The following is a 16,220-nucleotide window of genomic DNA, read 5'->3' on the forward strand; positions in this document are numbered from 1 at the left end:
CTCCCCTAGGGAACCTGTGGTCTGGCTGCCCTCTGGCTTTGACCTTTGCTTAAAAGCCATTTATTTTTACCAATGTCTGCCATCAGGAGTTGTTCAAGTCTACTCCCTGTGAGTTCAACAGGCCTTCCTTGAGCTCATCAAGGCTATCCAGCATAGAAGCCAGGAGGTACTGCCCCAGCACAGTCCAGATAGCTCCTCAGCTGAACCACCCAGCTTACCTGGCATAAGAGAAGCAGGTGCTAATTCCCTGTCCTGTGACACATTTCACCAAGGCTCCCCCAAGTCCTCACAGCCTCCACGTTTTAGACTCATGCTAGTCTGCCCACCCACCTCGGGCCTTCTGCACTTACTGCTTGCTCTCCAAGGATGGCACTGGATTTGGCCTCAAATGCCGCCTATCAGGCATACTCACCTCAACAAACTAGAAAGGAGTACAGCTTGTGGCTGTCAGAGAACATACAGGTAGACAGATGTCAGTACACAAACACATCTGCACTTTGCAAACTCATCCAAGAAAGCTGCCAGTGGCCACCTCTTGGCTGTGGCAAGTCCAGCATCGCTTCTGATGGAGTATCCTTGGGACACACAGCCATGGATTTGGATGAAAGGCCATGTCTACAGACAGCTGCTAAGTCCCAAGGGTCTAGCTAAGCAAGGGAAGCAGACTGACTGAACAGGAGGCCCCAGGAGACACAGAAGGGTCCTAGCACCCCAAGTGCAGATGAAAAATAAGCAAAGGTAGGTCAGATCTCTGGCTTCCTGCGCTTCAGTCTGTCAGACACACAGTGAGTGTAGGCTCTGTACTGCCATGTAACCACAGTCCCATGTCAGAGAGGTCCCTGTCAAGGTCCTCTCACCAGATGGGGTAGGCAGGGACTTAACAGGTCAACAATGTCTGCACTTGGCCACTACCCACAAGATATGGACAGGACTGATTCTCACCAAAGGATGTTCCCATTCCCACATGCCATGCAAGGGCTTCAGGCACAGTGGAGAAAGGCTCACCCTGACCCTCTGCACACAGTACAGGGCAAGGTTATAAATCAGTTAAAGGTTCTTTTTATTTCTGCAATATCATTCCATACAAAAGCGATAGAAATGCAAACAGACAGGTTTACAATTGAAAAGGAAATCTGTACACATTATCATTTACAGCAATATTACATCGTAAATTAACTGATTTAAAAAAAACCTCTCTAAATCCTTCTCTGCTGCCTCCACTTTCAGAACATATGCTAAGATCCTATCTTGTGCTATTTACAAATCCCAAATTAAGACTGTATAACTTACATAAAATCCATTAATGCAACAGCTCGTTAAACATCTTTGTTCAGAGCTCTACGAAGGAAAACTACTTTGATACATTGATCAAAGACCAGGAAATAACTTTCCAAAGTCATTGGAGCCATCTGACTCTGAGAATACTTTATCTGTTAGCTGTAAAGACAGCGGACTCTAGATTGGTCCCATGAACACAAGGCCAAATTCCACAGCAAACCCATCTGAGAAGTGGCAACTAGAGTCTCACATTCTTGTGTAAGATCACAAGAAGCATCCTGCTGTCTGACTTGGAAGGTGGTAGACATCAAGCAATGAAGCATTAAAAGAGGACGAGGTTCAGTCTTCACTGGATGTCGCTCCATTGACCACTTAAAACATGCAAAACACTCACTATTCATAAAAATAAGGCAAGAACAACAATTCACCATGAGAAAATAAACTCCACAGAGAAACCATCCAAGCGCAAGTGCACAGCCTCCCTCCTGGCCAGGCAGAAGCTACTGTTGCTCTGAGTAGCCACCAGGTGGCAGTTAACTCATGGCTGAGAAGTCTTTTAAGGGTTCAGTCAAACAAGCTTCCAAATCAAATTCATCCTCCACTAGGCTGTCCACGTGTCTGACTTTGGTGGGTGTGCCAGCATACGCATCCTAGAAAACAGAAGCTCCGTCACACCTATGTCAATCCATAGCACATTCTTCCTGTTAAGTGATCCTGAGCACAGGTTAGGCTTACTCACCTCAGACATTCCTGTGCTCAGAAGCAACACAGGACCAATCAGATTATTACCAGTGCAAGTTACATGAACGGGAATATTCACAACAGCCTTCAAACAAAATTAAAAGTTCATGGCCAACAGATAAAAACCATTATTCTATGAAGTTTCCAGTTCCCTCCTACTAAACCACCCAACCCTGCCAATGAAAAACAAAGACCCTTTCTCATCTCCAAGCCACAGCTGTCTCAACTAATAGCAGCTTTTGTGAGGACTAGATAGATAACAGATACAAGATGACACTCACCTGTGACTTGGGAAGCAAAGACAAACTAGATGAGCACCTACCCCTAGCTAAGGCCCAACAGACCAGGAACTGAGAACAGTCCCTCTAAGCCTGTCTCACCACTATAAGGGGACACTGCTGCCTACACTGCACAGCTGCTAGAACCCTGTAGAATAATGCACATAAAGTATCTGATGCATTATGATTGGGATGGAGAGTCATCATGACAAGAGGGACCATATGTAATACAGACATTGCAAAATACAAAGTATACATGTGTGCACACTTTGTAGGCACTGAAAAAATTTTTTAAATTTAAATTTATGTGTGTTGTATGTGTGAGTGTATATGCCATGGCATGCCTGTGGAGGTCAAAGGGCAACTTGCAGGAGTCAGTTCTTTCCTTCCACTATGTGGATTCTGAAAATTGAACTCAGGTTGTCAGGCATGCCAACAAGTGCCTTTATAGACTCAGCCATCTTGCTGGCCCACAGAGAATTCTAATGGGCCAGACAAAATCGTGAAGAAGCCAGGTGTGGTAGGGTGATACATGCCTATAATCCCAGAACTTGGGAGGCTGAGGGAGAATTGCATTGTCACAAGTTCAAAGCCAGCATAGGCTGCAAATATAATACCTCTGAGAGAGGTTATCTCAGGGCTGGAAGTGAAAATGTTTGGGGATTAAAATGATGTATTTCCATATAAGTTTATTTTCTCAATTATCTGCTAACAGTTAATTTTGTTTTTTCAGACAAGGTCTCCCTGTAGTCCCAGCTAGCCTGGAACTCAATATGTAGACCAGGCTGGCTTCAATCCCACAATGATCTGCCTGCTTCTGCCTCCCAAGTGCTAAGATTAAAGTCAAGGGCTATCATACATGGTCAGAGCTTTTTAAAAGTTTATAAAACTTAGGCCAGCCTGGTCTACACAGTGAGTTCCAGGACAGCTGGGGCTACAAGGAGACCCTGTCTCAAAAAGACCAAAAAAAAAAGCTTATAAAACTTTATTTCATAAAAAAAAAAATATATCTTTAAAAGAATTTTAAGCCAGGTATGGTGGCCCACACCTTTAGTCTCTGCATTTGGGAGGCAGATGCAGATGGATCTCTGCGTTTAAAATCAGCATGGTCTAAATAGGGAGTTTCAGGGCTAGCCAGGGCTACACAATGAGACCCAGTCTCAAAAAACCAAAACAAAAACAATTCTGTTGGGTATAGTGAGAGAAGCTCTGTGAGTTCAAGGCCAGCCTAGTTTACACAGTGAGTTCTAGAGTACATAGTGAGACCCTGTTTCAAAAACCGTTAACAAAAAAACCCACAATCCAACAACTTCAAAGTGATGGACAATAAACATTGTTTTATAAAAACTAGATATTTTTTAGGAGACAAAAGCCACAGTGTTTAGAAGCCAAGCTTCACCACTTCCAAGGTTATATGGTGCGCACACCACTCCCAAGGTTATACGGTGTGCACACCACTCCCAAGGTTATACGGTGCGCACACCACTTCCAAGGTTATACGGTGCGCACACCACTTCCAAGGTTATACGGTGCACACACCACTTCCAAGGTTATACGGTGTGCACTGATAGAGGAGTAGGCAGCACGGCATTCACAGCACTTCAGACTTAAACTTTCTCCAACAATTTTAGGAGAGTGCTTTTCTAAGTACTTCATCCAGCCACCTCTTTCTTTTCTATTCTAGTTTGGAGGCAGGGCCTTGCTATGTAATCCACGTTGTCCAAACTCTCAGTACTCCTCCATCTTATAAACTACAATTGTGTAAAAGGCCTAAAAAAAGTACCAAATCGTCAACTATAGAATCAGAGATGAAACAATTCTGTAAACCTCAAACATAACTTTGTTTTTTGAAATAGGGTCTTGTGTAGACCAGGCTGGCCTCAAATTCCTAATCCTCCAGCCTCCACCTTACAAGTGCTGAGGTTACAGGCATGTACTACTATGCCATTTTAAAACATCTTTTTTTTTTTTTTTTTTTTTTGGTCTTTTTGAGACAGGGTCTCCCTGTAGCCCCAGCTGTCCTGGAACTCACTATGTAGACCAGGCTGGCCTTGAACTCACAAAGATCCACCTGTCTCTGCCTCCCGAGTGCTGGGATTAAAGGTGTGCACCACCACACCCGGCGCTGAAAGTTTTTTTTTTATAAACACTAAACTCAGTATAGAAAGTAGTGGCGTAACTAAAGTACTTACAAAGTTATCCTGTGAGCTTTTCTGGGACTCAGAGCTGCTTTCTGTGAATTCTGTCTCCATTTCCCCAAAGTCTACAGGTTGTCTGAGAAATTAAAGACAGCAAGCATGTCAGTCACCTGCTAATAGAGCCAGGAAACCAGTTTTCAAGTTTGCTCACTAACACCAAATACCACTCATGCCACAGTACATGTGTGTTGTGAAAACATGTTTCAGTTGGGCATGGTGGCGCACACCTTTAATTCCAGCACTTGGGAAGTAAGGCAGGTGGATATGTGAGTTCAAGGCCAGTCTGGTCTACATGTAGAGTTCTAGGCCAGCTGGGGCTACAGGAAGACCGTCTCAAAAAGACCGAAAAAAAAAAAGAAATAACAACAACAAAACATGTGTGTGACAAGTGCTTTACTCATGGAGCCATCGCCCCAGTCCTGATTCTTAAAGGTAAAAAACATCCTAAAGAGCATTTGAGTTTTTTGTTTAAATTATTGTATGTGTATTAGTATACTGCCTGCATGTGTGTAAGTACACCCATGCCATGCAATACCTGTGGAGGTCAGAAGAGGGCGTCAGATCCTCTGGATGTGGGGTTAGGACATGTGTGCGCGTGTGTGCATGTGTACAGGCAAGCACCAGATGTGGTAGCACATACCTTTAATTCTAGCAGGGGAAAAGCAGAGGCAGGTGGATCTCAGTAAGTTCCAGGTAAACCTGGTCTATATAGCTGGTTCCATGCCAGCTACGACTACAGAGGAAGCCCTCGTCTTAAAAATACAACAAATGGGGCTGGAGAGATGGCTCAGAAGAGCACTCACTGCTCTTGCAGAGGACCCAGGTTCGATTCCCAGCACCTACACGGTAGCTATGAACCATCCTTAACTCCAGTTCCAGGGGAATCTGAAGCCCTCTTCTGACCTCTGTGGCCTTGCACGACATGAATGCACTCACATACATGCAGGCAATACACTCATACACATAAAATAAAAATAAAATTTTTTTTTAAAAAAATGCAACAAAGCCACCCTCTAGTCCTAAACTGAGCCTATTTTCTAGCCCCAAAGGTTAAATCTAGCTGAGAGGTGAACTCTTCTCTAGCCTCCCTGACCTTGAGACATTAGATGAAGCCTGAATGGACTGGACTGATGGCTCTGCTCTATGACAACTTCCAGGAGAGCATGCCAGAGGAGAAAGCAACCAAGACATACATTTCTTGTAAATCACATCCTTCTTCAGCTGGAGGATCCCAGAAATGCAAAGCCACCTTCCAGAGTCTGATCTGCTGGTCCCATGACCGCCGGCTGTATTTCTTAAATTTGTTAGGGGTCTTGGGATGGATTCCAGGTTGTCGCAGGTGTCTGCAGGACCGAGAAAGGTTACCTCAAATACAAGTTATTCACACCTACACAAACTTTGAGATTAACATTACTTAACAGTAATTGAAATCCTGTAAGTGAGCACCAAAATGCATTAAAACCATTATCTGGGTCTAGAGAGAGACGCTTCAGCCACTAAGTACCCTTGCAGAAGACTCAGATTTGGTTCCCAGCACCAACATGGCAGCTCACAACCATCTCTAACTCCAGTTCCAAGGGATCTAACACTCTCTTCTGGCCTCCCAAGAAACCAGGCACACACATGGTGTTCACACACATACATGCAGGCAAACACTCATAAGCATAAAATGAAATAAATATTTTTTTATTCAGGGTCTCCCTGTAGCCTTAGCTGGCCCAGAACTCACTATGTAGACTTCACAGAAATCTGCCAGCCTCTGCCATACAAGTGCTTGGATTAAAGGCATACATTACTGCACCGAGCAGGAAAATAAATCTTTTTTTTCTTGAACTCAGAGATCCACCTGCTCTGCCTCCCAAGTGCTGGGATTAAAGGCATGTGCCACCATGCCCGTCAAATCAGATAAAATGTGTATGAGTATTTTACCTGCATGAATGGATGTGTACCACATACATGTAATGCCTAGAGGCTAGAAGAAGGTTACCAAATTCCCTGAAACTGGAGCTACAGATAACTATTGAGCCAACTGGGTACTGACAACCAAACCCCAGTCCTCTGCAATAGCAGTCAGTACTCTTAACCACTGAGCCATCTCTCCTGCCCCTCCACATAGGCCAAATTAGCTGTTCAGATGCCAATCTATTTTTGGTTTCCACCTAAGTGCCCATGAGTCACTAATAAACACTTCCTAGCAGGTATGTCTAATCTAAGCAACTCCTTAACAGATGCACTGCTGTGGGGCAGGATTATGGCATGCCTTTGTGACAACACTACCTGGGGACCTCTTTTATGTAGCGATCATAGGCAATAGTGTTCTTTCCATAGTTGATCTGCTTCTGTCTTCTCATCAAGACACTTTCATCTGTCTCCACATCAGCAGGCACTGCAGGCATAGACTCCTTTGAATCAGAACTGAAAATAATGAAAGATGAACAAAACAAGCCTTGTGATTAAGATCACTGTGTGCCAAGAAAATGCTGAGACATTTATTCACCCTCTGGGTTCCAAACACTACAGAAATTAGGCACACCATTATGTGAAATCTGCATAGAACTCATCAACAGTACTGAGAAAATCAGTGTCACTCATTCAAAACTTTCATTAACAAATTACAAAGAAATGCTTGAACATGTACCTTCCTGATGATGATTTTCTCTCTCTTCCAAAGTCATTTATGAGTAATTTCCTTTTATATCTGAGAACAAAATAAATAGTTTTCAAAAGGGTAAAACCAAACAAAAAATAGTGCTTCTAAAGCTAACAGCCACCAGGAATGAAGCCTTCTTCCTGGGCAGCGTGGTTCTGGGACAGGAGGATACTGAGTTTGAGGTCAGTCTGGCCTTAACAAGCTCCTGACAACACTGGGTACGTGTGTATGTGTGTGGGGTAGCATGTAGAACATGGGATGGACTATTTCTTTGTCGCTTTTAATTTTCAAACATTTATTGAGTGTGTACATGTGCGCACATGCATGCCACAGCACATACAGGTCAGGACCTCTTGAGAGGCGGCCTCTTTCAGTGTGAGTTCCAGGAGTCAGAAAACGCTGAGCCATTTCACCAACCTGACACTATGTCTTTGAATCCTACTATTCCTTTGCAACCTATGTTCCAGTTAAGTTTTAATCCTGTTCCTGTCCAAAATGCTCAAGAAAATTCAAGTTTTCCTTTCCTTCCCTTCCCTTCCCATCCCATGTGCATGTTCAGTGTTTTCATGACCTCATGGAGAACCTATGGTGTCATTCCTCACAAACCATTCCACTTTGTTTTTGGTACATACAGGCTCTCTCGTTGGCCTAGGGCTCACCAATTTGGCTAGATTGGATGGCTGGCAAATGTCGGGGATCCTCCTGTCTCTGACTCCCCAGCATACCACCCTGTGTGGCTTTTTCACATGGGTTCTGGGAATCTAAGTCATGTCCTTTAGCTTGCAAGACACGCTTCACTGACTGAGGGCTATCCTCAGCCCCTTCTCTTTGTGTTTTTGGAGATAGGGTCTAAGTTGCCCAGGCTGGCCTTGATGCCTAATGGTCTATTTTTAGAATCTCTCAGTTAATCACCTTGTTATATAAAAGTTGTCAAGAGCCTAGTAGTCTATGTTGCTTAAAACAACCCAGTTATGAGAAAACCATCCTTATCACCTCAGGCACACCATCTCATGTCATGCAGAGCTTTCCTGGGCCAAAAGAAATCTTAACATGACTAGCAAAATCCAAACATCACCTACTGCCAAGATGAGGGCAGGCAGCCTGCTCTTCTGGCTGTTATTAGGACACACTTCTTCTGAACTGACAATGATCCTATCTGACCTCCTAGCTACTTCCCAGTTAAAATCCTCTGTTCAACAACATACTTCAACTAATTGGGAACCACACTTTAACACAAATCAGTCTACTGGGTTTGGGTTGGAAAGCCAAAAGAGCAAGATCAAAAGAGCAAGACCCAAGCCAGGCATGGTGGTGCACTCCTTTAATCCCAGCACATGGGAGACAGAGGCAGACAGATCTCTAGGAGATCAAGTCCAGTTTGGCTACATAGTAAATTCCAGGCCAGCTGGGGCTACAGAGAGACCCTTTCTCAAACAAGAGAGAGAGAAGAGAAACATGGATAATGCAATCAAGGGAAATTAAGCAATGGTTAAATACCTCTGGCTGTCCTGGAACTTACTTTGTAGACCAGGCTGGCCTGAAACTCAGAGATCTCTGCCTACCTCACCAAATACTGGGATTAAAGGTATGGACCACCACACCCCGCAATATAGTGAAATCTTGTCTCAAAATATCTTAAGGGGCTACAAAGATCGCTCAGCAGTTAAGAGCACAGGCTGCTCTTCAAACCTTGGTGAGATTCCCAGCACCCACATGGAAGCTAACAAGTGTCCTTAATTCCAGTTCCAGGGGCCTCCATGGGCATTGCACGCATGGGTGCACTTACATACGTGCAGGCAAAACATTTATACATATTTTTAAAAATTAAGAAGTTTTTTTTTGGTCTTTTTTGAGACAGTGTTTCCCCTATAGCTCCAGCTGCCTGGAACTCCCTATGTAGACCAGGGTGGCCTTGAATTCAGAGATCCACCTGCCTCTGCCTCCCAAGTACTAGGACTAAAGGTATGTGTCACCGTCACCACCACCACCACCACCCCCACCCCCGGCTCAAAAAAAAATTTTAAGACGCTGGAGATGTAACTTAGAAGAGTACTTGCTTAACATGCACAAAGCCCTGAGTCTTATCCACAGCTCTGCATAAACTAGGCATGGTGACATAGGCCTGTAATCCCAGCATTAAGTAAGTGGAGACAGGAGGATCAGGAGTTCAAAGCCACCTTGACTACAAGAGACCCTGTCTCAAAAAAAGGGGGACAACGACTCACATATCTGTATGATACAACATGTGACAGACGATAACCAGTGACTGTAGAAAGCTGGAGGAAAGGGTAGTGATACTGTTCAGTGGTAATCATAAGACAGGATAGAAAGACAGGGAAATTGTTATCACGTGGGAAGAAAAAGAGCCCTTACCACAGCGTCTGGTCAAAGACTCTCACTAGCTGTTAAGTCAAGAAACCCAGCACAATTACCTTTCACTGTGAAGAATGCCAACATAGAGACCTTTCTAAGAATGTGAAAATAGCAATAAACTAGGCCTAAAGCCTGAATGTCTATGACAGTGAAGATATCCCAACATCCTACATCTGATTTACAGTTGTTTTATACATGTGTATATGTGTCCATACATGAGTGTGTGCATAGGCCAGAGGTTGATAATGGGACTTTCTTAAAATCATTCTCCATTTTACTTTTACTGAGACAGGGTGTCTCATTCATTGTACTCAGAGCTGACAGTTCAGCCAGTCTGTTTTTTTTTTTTTTTTCTTTTTTTGTCTTTTTGAGACAGGGTCTCCCTGTAGCCCCAGCTGTCCTAGAGCTAACTATGTAGACCAGGCTGGCCTTGAACTCACAGAGATCTGCCTGCCTCTGCCTCCAGAGTGCTGGGATTAAAGGCGTGCACCACCATGCCCGGCCCAAGTCTATTATATTTTTTAAATTTCTTTTGTATGTGTACCGGCACATGTGTACCATGAGAAGCATATGGACACCAGAGGACAACTTACAGGAGTTGGTTCCCAGAGACTGAATATAGGTCCTTAAGCTTGGCAACAAGCACCTTTATCTGCTGAGCCATTTGTTGGCCCTGATTTGGCTAGTCTAGCCAGCCAGCCAGCTTGCCCCTAGGTATCCCATCTCTGCCTCCTAAGCACTAGAAGTATGGACAGGCTGCCACACCTACCCAGTGTTTGTAGGTGCTAGAGATCCAAACTCCCGTCCTCATGTTTTCCCCAGCTCCCACTTGAGTTTTACAAGTGAAATTCTCAAGTACACCTAAGAAACTGCCCAATAAATTCTTTGGTAATCCTTTAAAGACAGTAACTTCAAGAATCAACAAAATCTTATATATGACTATTACAAAGAGTATGGCTCTTTTGAGAAGTTCACATCCAAACTCTTGGGTTTCACTTTCATCCCAGACCCAACTCCTGTGCCCAAAATCTATGTGAGAAATGTCTTTTTGAGACAGGGTCTCCCTGTAGCCCCAGCTGACCTGGAACTCACTAGGTAGACCAGGCTGGCCTCAAACTCAGAGCTCCACCTGTCTCTGCCTCCTAAGTGCTGGGATTAAAGGTGTGTGCCACCACACGTACCAATCAATAGTAAAATATTTTTTAAGAGAATCCAGGGGCATGGTGGCCCACCTGTAATTCCAATACTCTTGAGGCAGAGAGAGGGGATCTCCAGGCTAAGTTGCAAACTGGAATAGCAGGATCAGAAAGCTCTGGTTCAACAAAATACCCTGTCACACTAAAATAAAGCGAATAGCAATTGAGCAAGACACCTGATACCAACCTCTAGCCTCCACGTACATCTGCAAGGAGCACGAGAATGCATATTTCTTTTTTTTTTTTTTAACATTTTATTCTTTCTTTATGTATATGAGTTATGCCTGCATGTAAGTAAGTGAGACAGTGTTGTACAGTGCCCATGGAAGACAGAAAAGGCTGTTGGATCCCCTGGAACTGGAATTATGGACTGCTGTTAGCTGCCATGTAGGTGCTGGGATACAAACTTGGGTCTTCTGCAAGAACAGTATTCTTAACCGCTGAGCCATCTCTCCAGGCCCGAGAATGCATATTTCTAACAAGTTACCAAGAGACGCTAGCCTAGAGTCCAGATTTGGGGGAAGAAGAGGAAGTTGTGCTGGGGATCAATAACCTCAGGGCTTCATAATGCTGGGCAAGCTTACTGCCACTGACCCAACCCCTAAGGAACAGATTTTTTAGTACTAGGAGACAGACCTTGAGTATAGTTAATAACTGGAAAAGAAATGTTTCAAAGTGGTCCTAAATGTGTACCTTGCAATCTCTCTGTTAACTTTGGTCCTCATTTCATCTTCTTCAACTGCACTTGCCCAGTCAAAACATCTAGAACGAGGCTTGGGGCCTTCAGGAGTGGTAAAGCTACAATAAAATGAAAATGCACATTAAACCATGCATGCTTTTAGTTTCAAATCTTTTCAGGAAATACAGCATACTTAGGCAGAATACCAAGGAATAAAACAAGTTTGAGCAAGTCTCTTAAAGCCTTTCAGGGCTTCATCAGACAACTTCTACCCACCTATTACAGTCAGTGATCACTAACTCATGAGGACACTGCCCACTGAGAAGGCAGGCAAGGCAAGTCAGTAAAGCACTGTCTGTAGCAGGAGAGCACCTACCATGGAACTTGCTTTGTTTTGAGAGTCTCACTGCTAGTCTTGAACCCTGTCCTGCTTCAGCTACCTGAAGTGCTGAGAATACAGGTGTTAGCCACCAGATCTGGCTTCAGCTTGTTCATCCAGCTCCAAAACAAGTTATCATTATTTTAAGATTTTTGCATGTTCTGGGGCTGGAGAGATGGCTCAGTGGTTAAGAACACTGATTATTCTTGCAGAAGACCCGGATTCAGATCCCAGCACCCATATGGCAGCTAACAACTATCTATAATTCCAGTTCAAGGGGATCCGACAGCCTCGTCTGTCCTCCTCGGGCAATGTACGACATGGGTGCACTTATCTACATGCAGGCATAACACTCATACACATAAAAATAGTAAATAAATTTTTTTTTTTTTTAAAGTTTTTTGTGTGTTCTGAAGGCAGGTTCACACTAAGCAGTCCTTAGGGCTAGCCTGGAACTCAAGAAGAGATCCACCTGCTTCTGCCTCCCAAATGCTGGGATTAATGCACTCAGTTAAATTTTTTTCTAATTTTTTGAACTGATTTTCTTTTAATTTGCATTTTGCATGTATACATGTAAGTGTGCCTGTCTATGCAATGCCCAGAGACCAGAAGAGAGCACTGGATCTCCTGGAACTGGAGTTAAGGGCAGCTGCCATGTGGGTGCTAGAAATCAACCTGGATCCTCTGCAAGAGCAGACAGTGCTCCTGACCACTGAGCCACCTTGCCAACCCCCTATATTTTTTTTTTATTATTATTTTTATTTTATGTGTATGAGTGTTATACCTGCATGTGGGTACATGCACCCGTGTCGTGCAATGCCTGTGGAGGACAGAAGAGGCCATCGGATCCCCTGGACAGTTCTTAGCTGCCATGTGGGTGCTGGGTTCTGAACCTGGATCTTCTGCAAGAACAGTTAGTGTTCTTAACCACTGAACCATCTCTCCAGCCCCAACCAGTCCCCTATTTTAAGATTTTTAGGGGAGACCAGAAAATACTAAAAGTTTACACTGCGACCAGCCTAGCAAGAGTCCAATAAAGCAGATGAGGGTTATCTTTAGATGCACAAAGCTCACAACACACCCAGGCACAACAGCACACACCTTTAAGCTTAGCACTTGGGAGGTAAGGGTAGGTGATCTCTCCGAGTTCAAGGCTGACTCTATGTAGTGAGTTCTAGGCCAGCCATGTCTACATAGTGAGACCCTGTCTTTTTTTTTTTCCCCCACCTCATAACTGCTTGTTAACTGCAGCTCCAGGAAATCCTACACCACCCTCTTCTGGATTCCACAGGTACACACATAGCATACACATATAAAGACACATGAAGAAAAATAAATCTTTGACATGTACAATTAAAATGTTGGATGAGAAAATATGGGTCATAACTTTTGTTACATTAAGAAACTAACAAGAAAAACATTATTAACATTAAGGTAAAGCTCTGAACCTGCCCTGGTTTCATTTATTTAGCTTAAGACAAAAATGTTGGGGTTTTTTAAAATATTTTATTACTATTTTTATTTTACATATATGCATGTATTGCCTGCATGTAGGTAAGTGCACCCATGTTGTGCAATGCCCACGGAGGTCAGAAGAGGCTGCTGGATCCCCTGGGACTGGAGTTAGGGACAGTTGTTAGCTGCCATGTGGGTGCTGGGATTCAAACCCGGGTCTTCTGCAGAACAGCCAGTGTCCTTAACTGCTGAGCCATCTCTCCAGCCCCCACAATGTTGGGTTCTTGACTCTTTTCAAGTTCATAGGTTGCCAACATGGCAAGAGTCACTTGCTGTTTGTGTTGTGTGGAGTTGCCTGGAGATCTCTACTGTGATGGGCTAGGGTAGTAGCTTTTTGGAAAGAGATTAAGAACACTGGCTGTTCTTGCAGAAAACCCGGGTTCAAATCCCAGCACCCACATGGCACCTAACAACTGTCTGTAACTCCAGTCCCAAGAGATCTGACAGCCTCTTCTGACCTCTGCAGGCATTGCACAACAAGGCTGCACTTACTCACATGCAGGCAATACACACATACACATAAAATAAAAATAAAATGTTTTTTAAAAAGCCAGCATGGTGGCACATGCCTGCAGTCCCAGCACTTGGGAGGCAGAGGCAATCCCTGTAAATTCAAGTCCAGCCTGATCTACATAGTGAGTTCCAAGACAGCTGGGGCTACAGGGAGACCCTGCTTCAAAAAGACAAAAAAAAAAAAAAAAATTTTTTTGTCTTCAGCTAAATAAATGAAACCAGGGCAGGTTCAGAGCGTCACCTTAATGTTAAGATTGTTTTTGTTATTAGTTTTTTTTGTTTTCACTGAGACTAGGTCTCATGTAGCCCAGGCTAGTCTCAAACTCACTATGTAGCCAATGACCTTGAATTTCTGATTCTACCTCTACTTTCTACATGTTGGGATCACCAACATACCACCACTGCACCCATTTTATTACAAGCTGAGATTTAAAACCTAGCCTACATTTGGGCAGGTGAGGCAATCACTCTGCCAGTTGAACTGCATCTCCAGCCCTCAATGATAAGGTATGATTGACCTCCCTTTATTATCTATCCTGGGGCTGTCCTACACTCCCCCATGCTCCTCCTAGACCCAGTCCCAAGTGCTGGTTTCTATCTCACCTCTACAGCTGACTCCCTCCCATACCTACCCAGGTCCCACCTTCACCTGGAGAATGGCAATGTCATCAACACGAGAGATGTTCACTCAGGGTTTGAGTCAGTCTACTTTCCTTTTCTCTATCAGCATGATCTATATTCAGAAGTCTACCCTAAGCCACCATCACTGCCTCATATGGCCAAGTCACCGTATCTTCATGGAGGCTGGCAGCAGCCCTGTTCTGTCCTTCCCTTCCAGTCATCTCCAGCAGGCCACAGCACTGTCCAAAAACTCTCACAGGGATCATTTTGCCCTTCACCAATCACCACACCAAGGTCCTCAAGGAGAGTAACTCCCAGGCAGCCCAGACACCCGCTTACTTTCCCCAAACTCCTGGTCCCTCTGAATGATGTCACTGGCTGGCCCTCCTCCATCAGACAGACCTTTAGAACTGGGCTCATCCAACAGGAAAGGCCTAGGAGCACATGACAAGATGACCTGAGATTTAACCTTGGTCTGCACCTGGCTTTTCAGTACACACCTTCAGTGACCCTGGTATAAGACCTAACTAACTTCAGGGTTGGAGAAACGGTTCACCGAGTAAGAGCACTTTGCAGAGGACCGGGATTCGGATCCCAGCACCCACCTAGCAAGTAACAGCCCCTGTAATTCCAGTTCCAGGGGATCTGACGGCCTCTTCTGACCTCCACAGACACTGCCCCACACGGTGCACTTACACACATCAAAGTAATATACTCACGCACGTAAAATCTTTTAAAAAGACCTATCTTCACAAATAGACTCAGTGAGCTTTAAGTCCCTGATGCTCTGCTCCAACAGAAAGAATGACCCACTCCCGATAGAAACAGTTTTGCTACCACCTATTAATCACTGGAAGATGTTCCTAGGGCTGAGCGGAGGTGAGGGGACCGAGTCACCTGACACTACCCCACACCTCTTAAGACTGGTGCTGGGAGCAGCCGCCAGCTCCCGCCCCCCCCCCACCGCACCTCTCGGGCCGGCGGTCGGCGGCCGGTCCCTCGGCTTCCTCTGCGTCCTCGGGCTTCCGGTGCCTCCCGTCGGCTCTGCGCTTCCGTCCGAGGCTCGATCTGGCAGGGGACTGCGGGCTGACGACACAGACCCGGGTCAGCGGGCCGGGCAGAGCCCGAGGCCTGGGGACCCCGCCAGACACCCCTCCAGTCACCTTCCGGCCCGAGGACCCCGTCACCGCCGCCCGGGACCCGCGTCAGGCGGCTGCTCGCCTCAGCCCTGCGGCCCTCACCTAGCGGCCCCGTCGCGGCGGCACCCGTAGCGGGGTGGGCTCCTGGGTTGGCTAGCCATGGCGACAGTGGAAGAGAGCGACTCCAGGCGCGACCGAGTTCTGCCGACGACCCGCCCCAACCGCCTTTATGAGCGCGGACGCCCCGCCCCCACCGCTCCCGCGCGCGCGGCCGGACGAAACCATCGGGCAGCGCCTTGGGGGAGCCGGGCCGTGAGCACCGCGGGCGGGCGGGCTGAGAGCAGACCCGGGGCCATAGGGTCCCGGAAGTTCCGCATGCGGCCTCCCAGGAGGGGCCGGGACCCGAGGGCTCACAGCGGACAGGACCCGGCAGCCCCTCGTCCTGGGCCGGCGACGCGACTGCTCGGGCCCACATTGGTCCCGTCTTCGCGGGCGGAGGGTTTTGGCGGGAGATTCGGCCGCGCGCGCTCTGCCACTCAGCGCAGGAGGGGCGGGCCTGTCGGCGCCGGGCCACCTCCCATTGGCCCTGCGTGGCGTGGGCGGGGCCCGGAAGACAGGAGGACTGGAACCCGGAAGGCACGGGGGGGGGGGGGGGGGGCC

The 16,220-nt window shown here is 46.0% G+C and overlaps 1 protein-coding gene across 2 annotated transcripts; it reads right to left on the reverse strand.

Annotated features, from left to right (window-relative positions):
• Nucleotides 1-1,040: 1,040 nt before the first annotated feature.
• Slbp (stem-loop binding protein) lies at nt 1,041-15,821 on the reverse strand. Of its 2 annotated transcripts, XM_008841823.2 has the most exons (8): nt 15,663-15,821; nt 15,391-15,507; nt 11,408-11,512; nt 7,134-7,193; nt 6,773-6,910; nt 5,689-5,838; nt 4,490-4,571; nt 1,041-1,928 (listed from the first exon to the last, which is right to left on the reverse strand). In XM_008841823.2, the coding sequence occupies exons 1-8, from the start codon at nt 15,719-15,721 to the stop codon at nt 1,812-1,814; spliced, it is 828 nt and encodes a 275-aa protein (XP_008840045.1). In that variant the 5' UTR covers nt 15,722-15,821; the 3' UTR covers nt 1,041-1,811. The 2 variants fall into 2 exon arrangements, with proteins under 2 accessions (XP_008840045.1, XP_029423557.1); XM_029567697.1 differs by lacking the exon at nt 15,391-15,507 and having other exon boundaries at nt 15,663-15,816.
• Nucleotides 15,822-16,220: the final 399 nt, after the last annotated feature.

This window comes from Nannospalax galili, unplaced genomic scaffold, assembly GCF_000622305.1.
Source record: "Nannospalax galili isolate Female #2095 unplaced genomic scaffold, S.galili_v1.0 scaffold101, whole genome shotgun sequence".
Taxonomy (NCBI): domain Eukaryota; kingdom Metazoa; phylum Chordata; class Mammalia; order Rodentia; family Spalacidae; genus Nannospalax; species Nannospalax galili.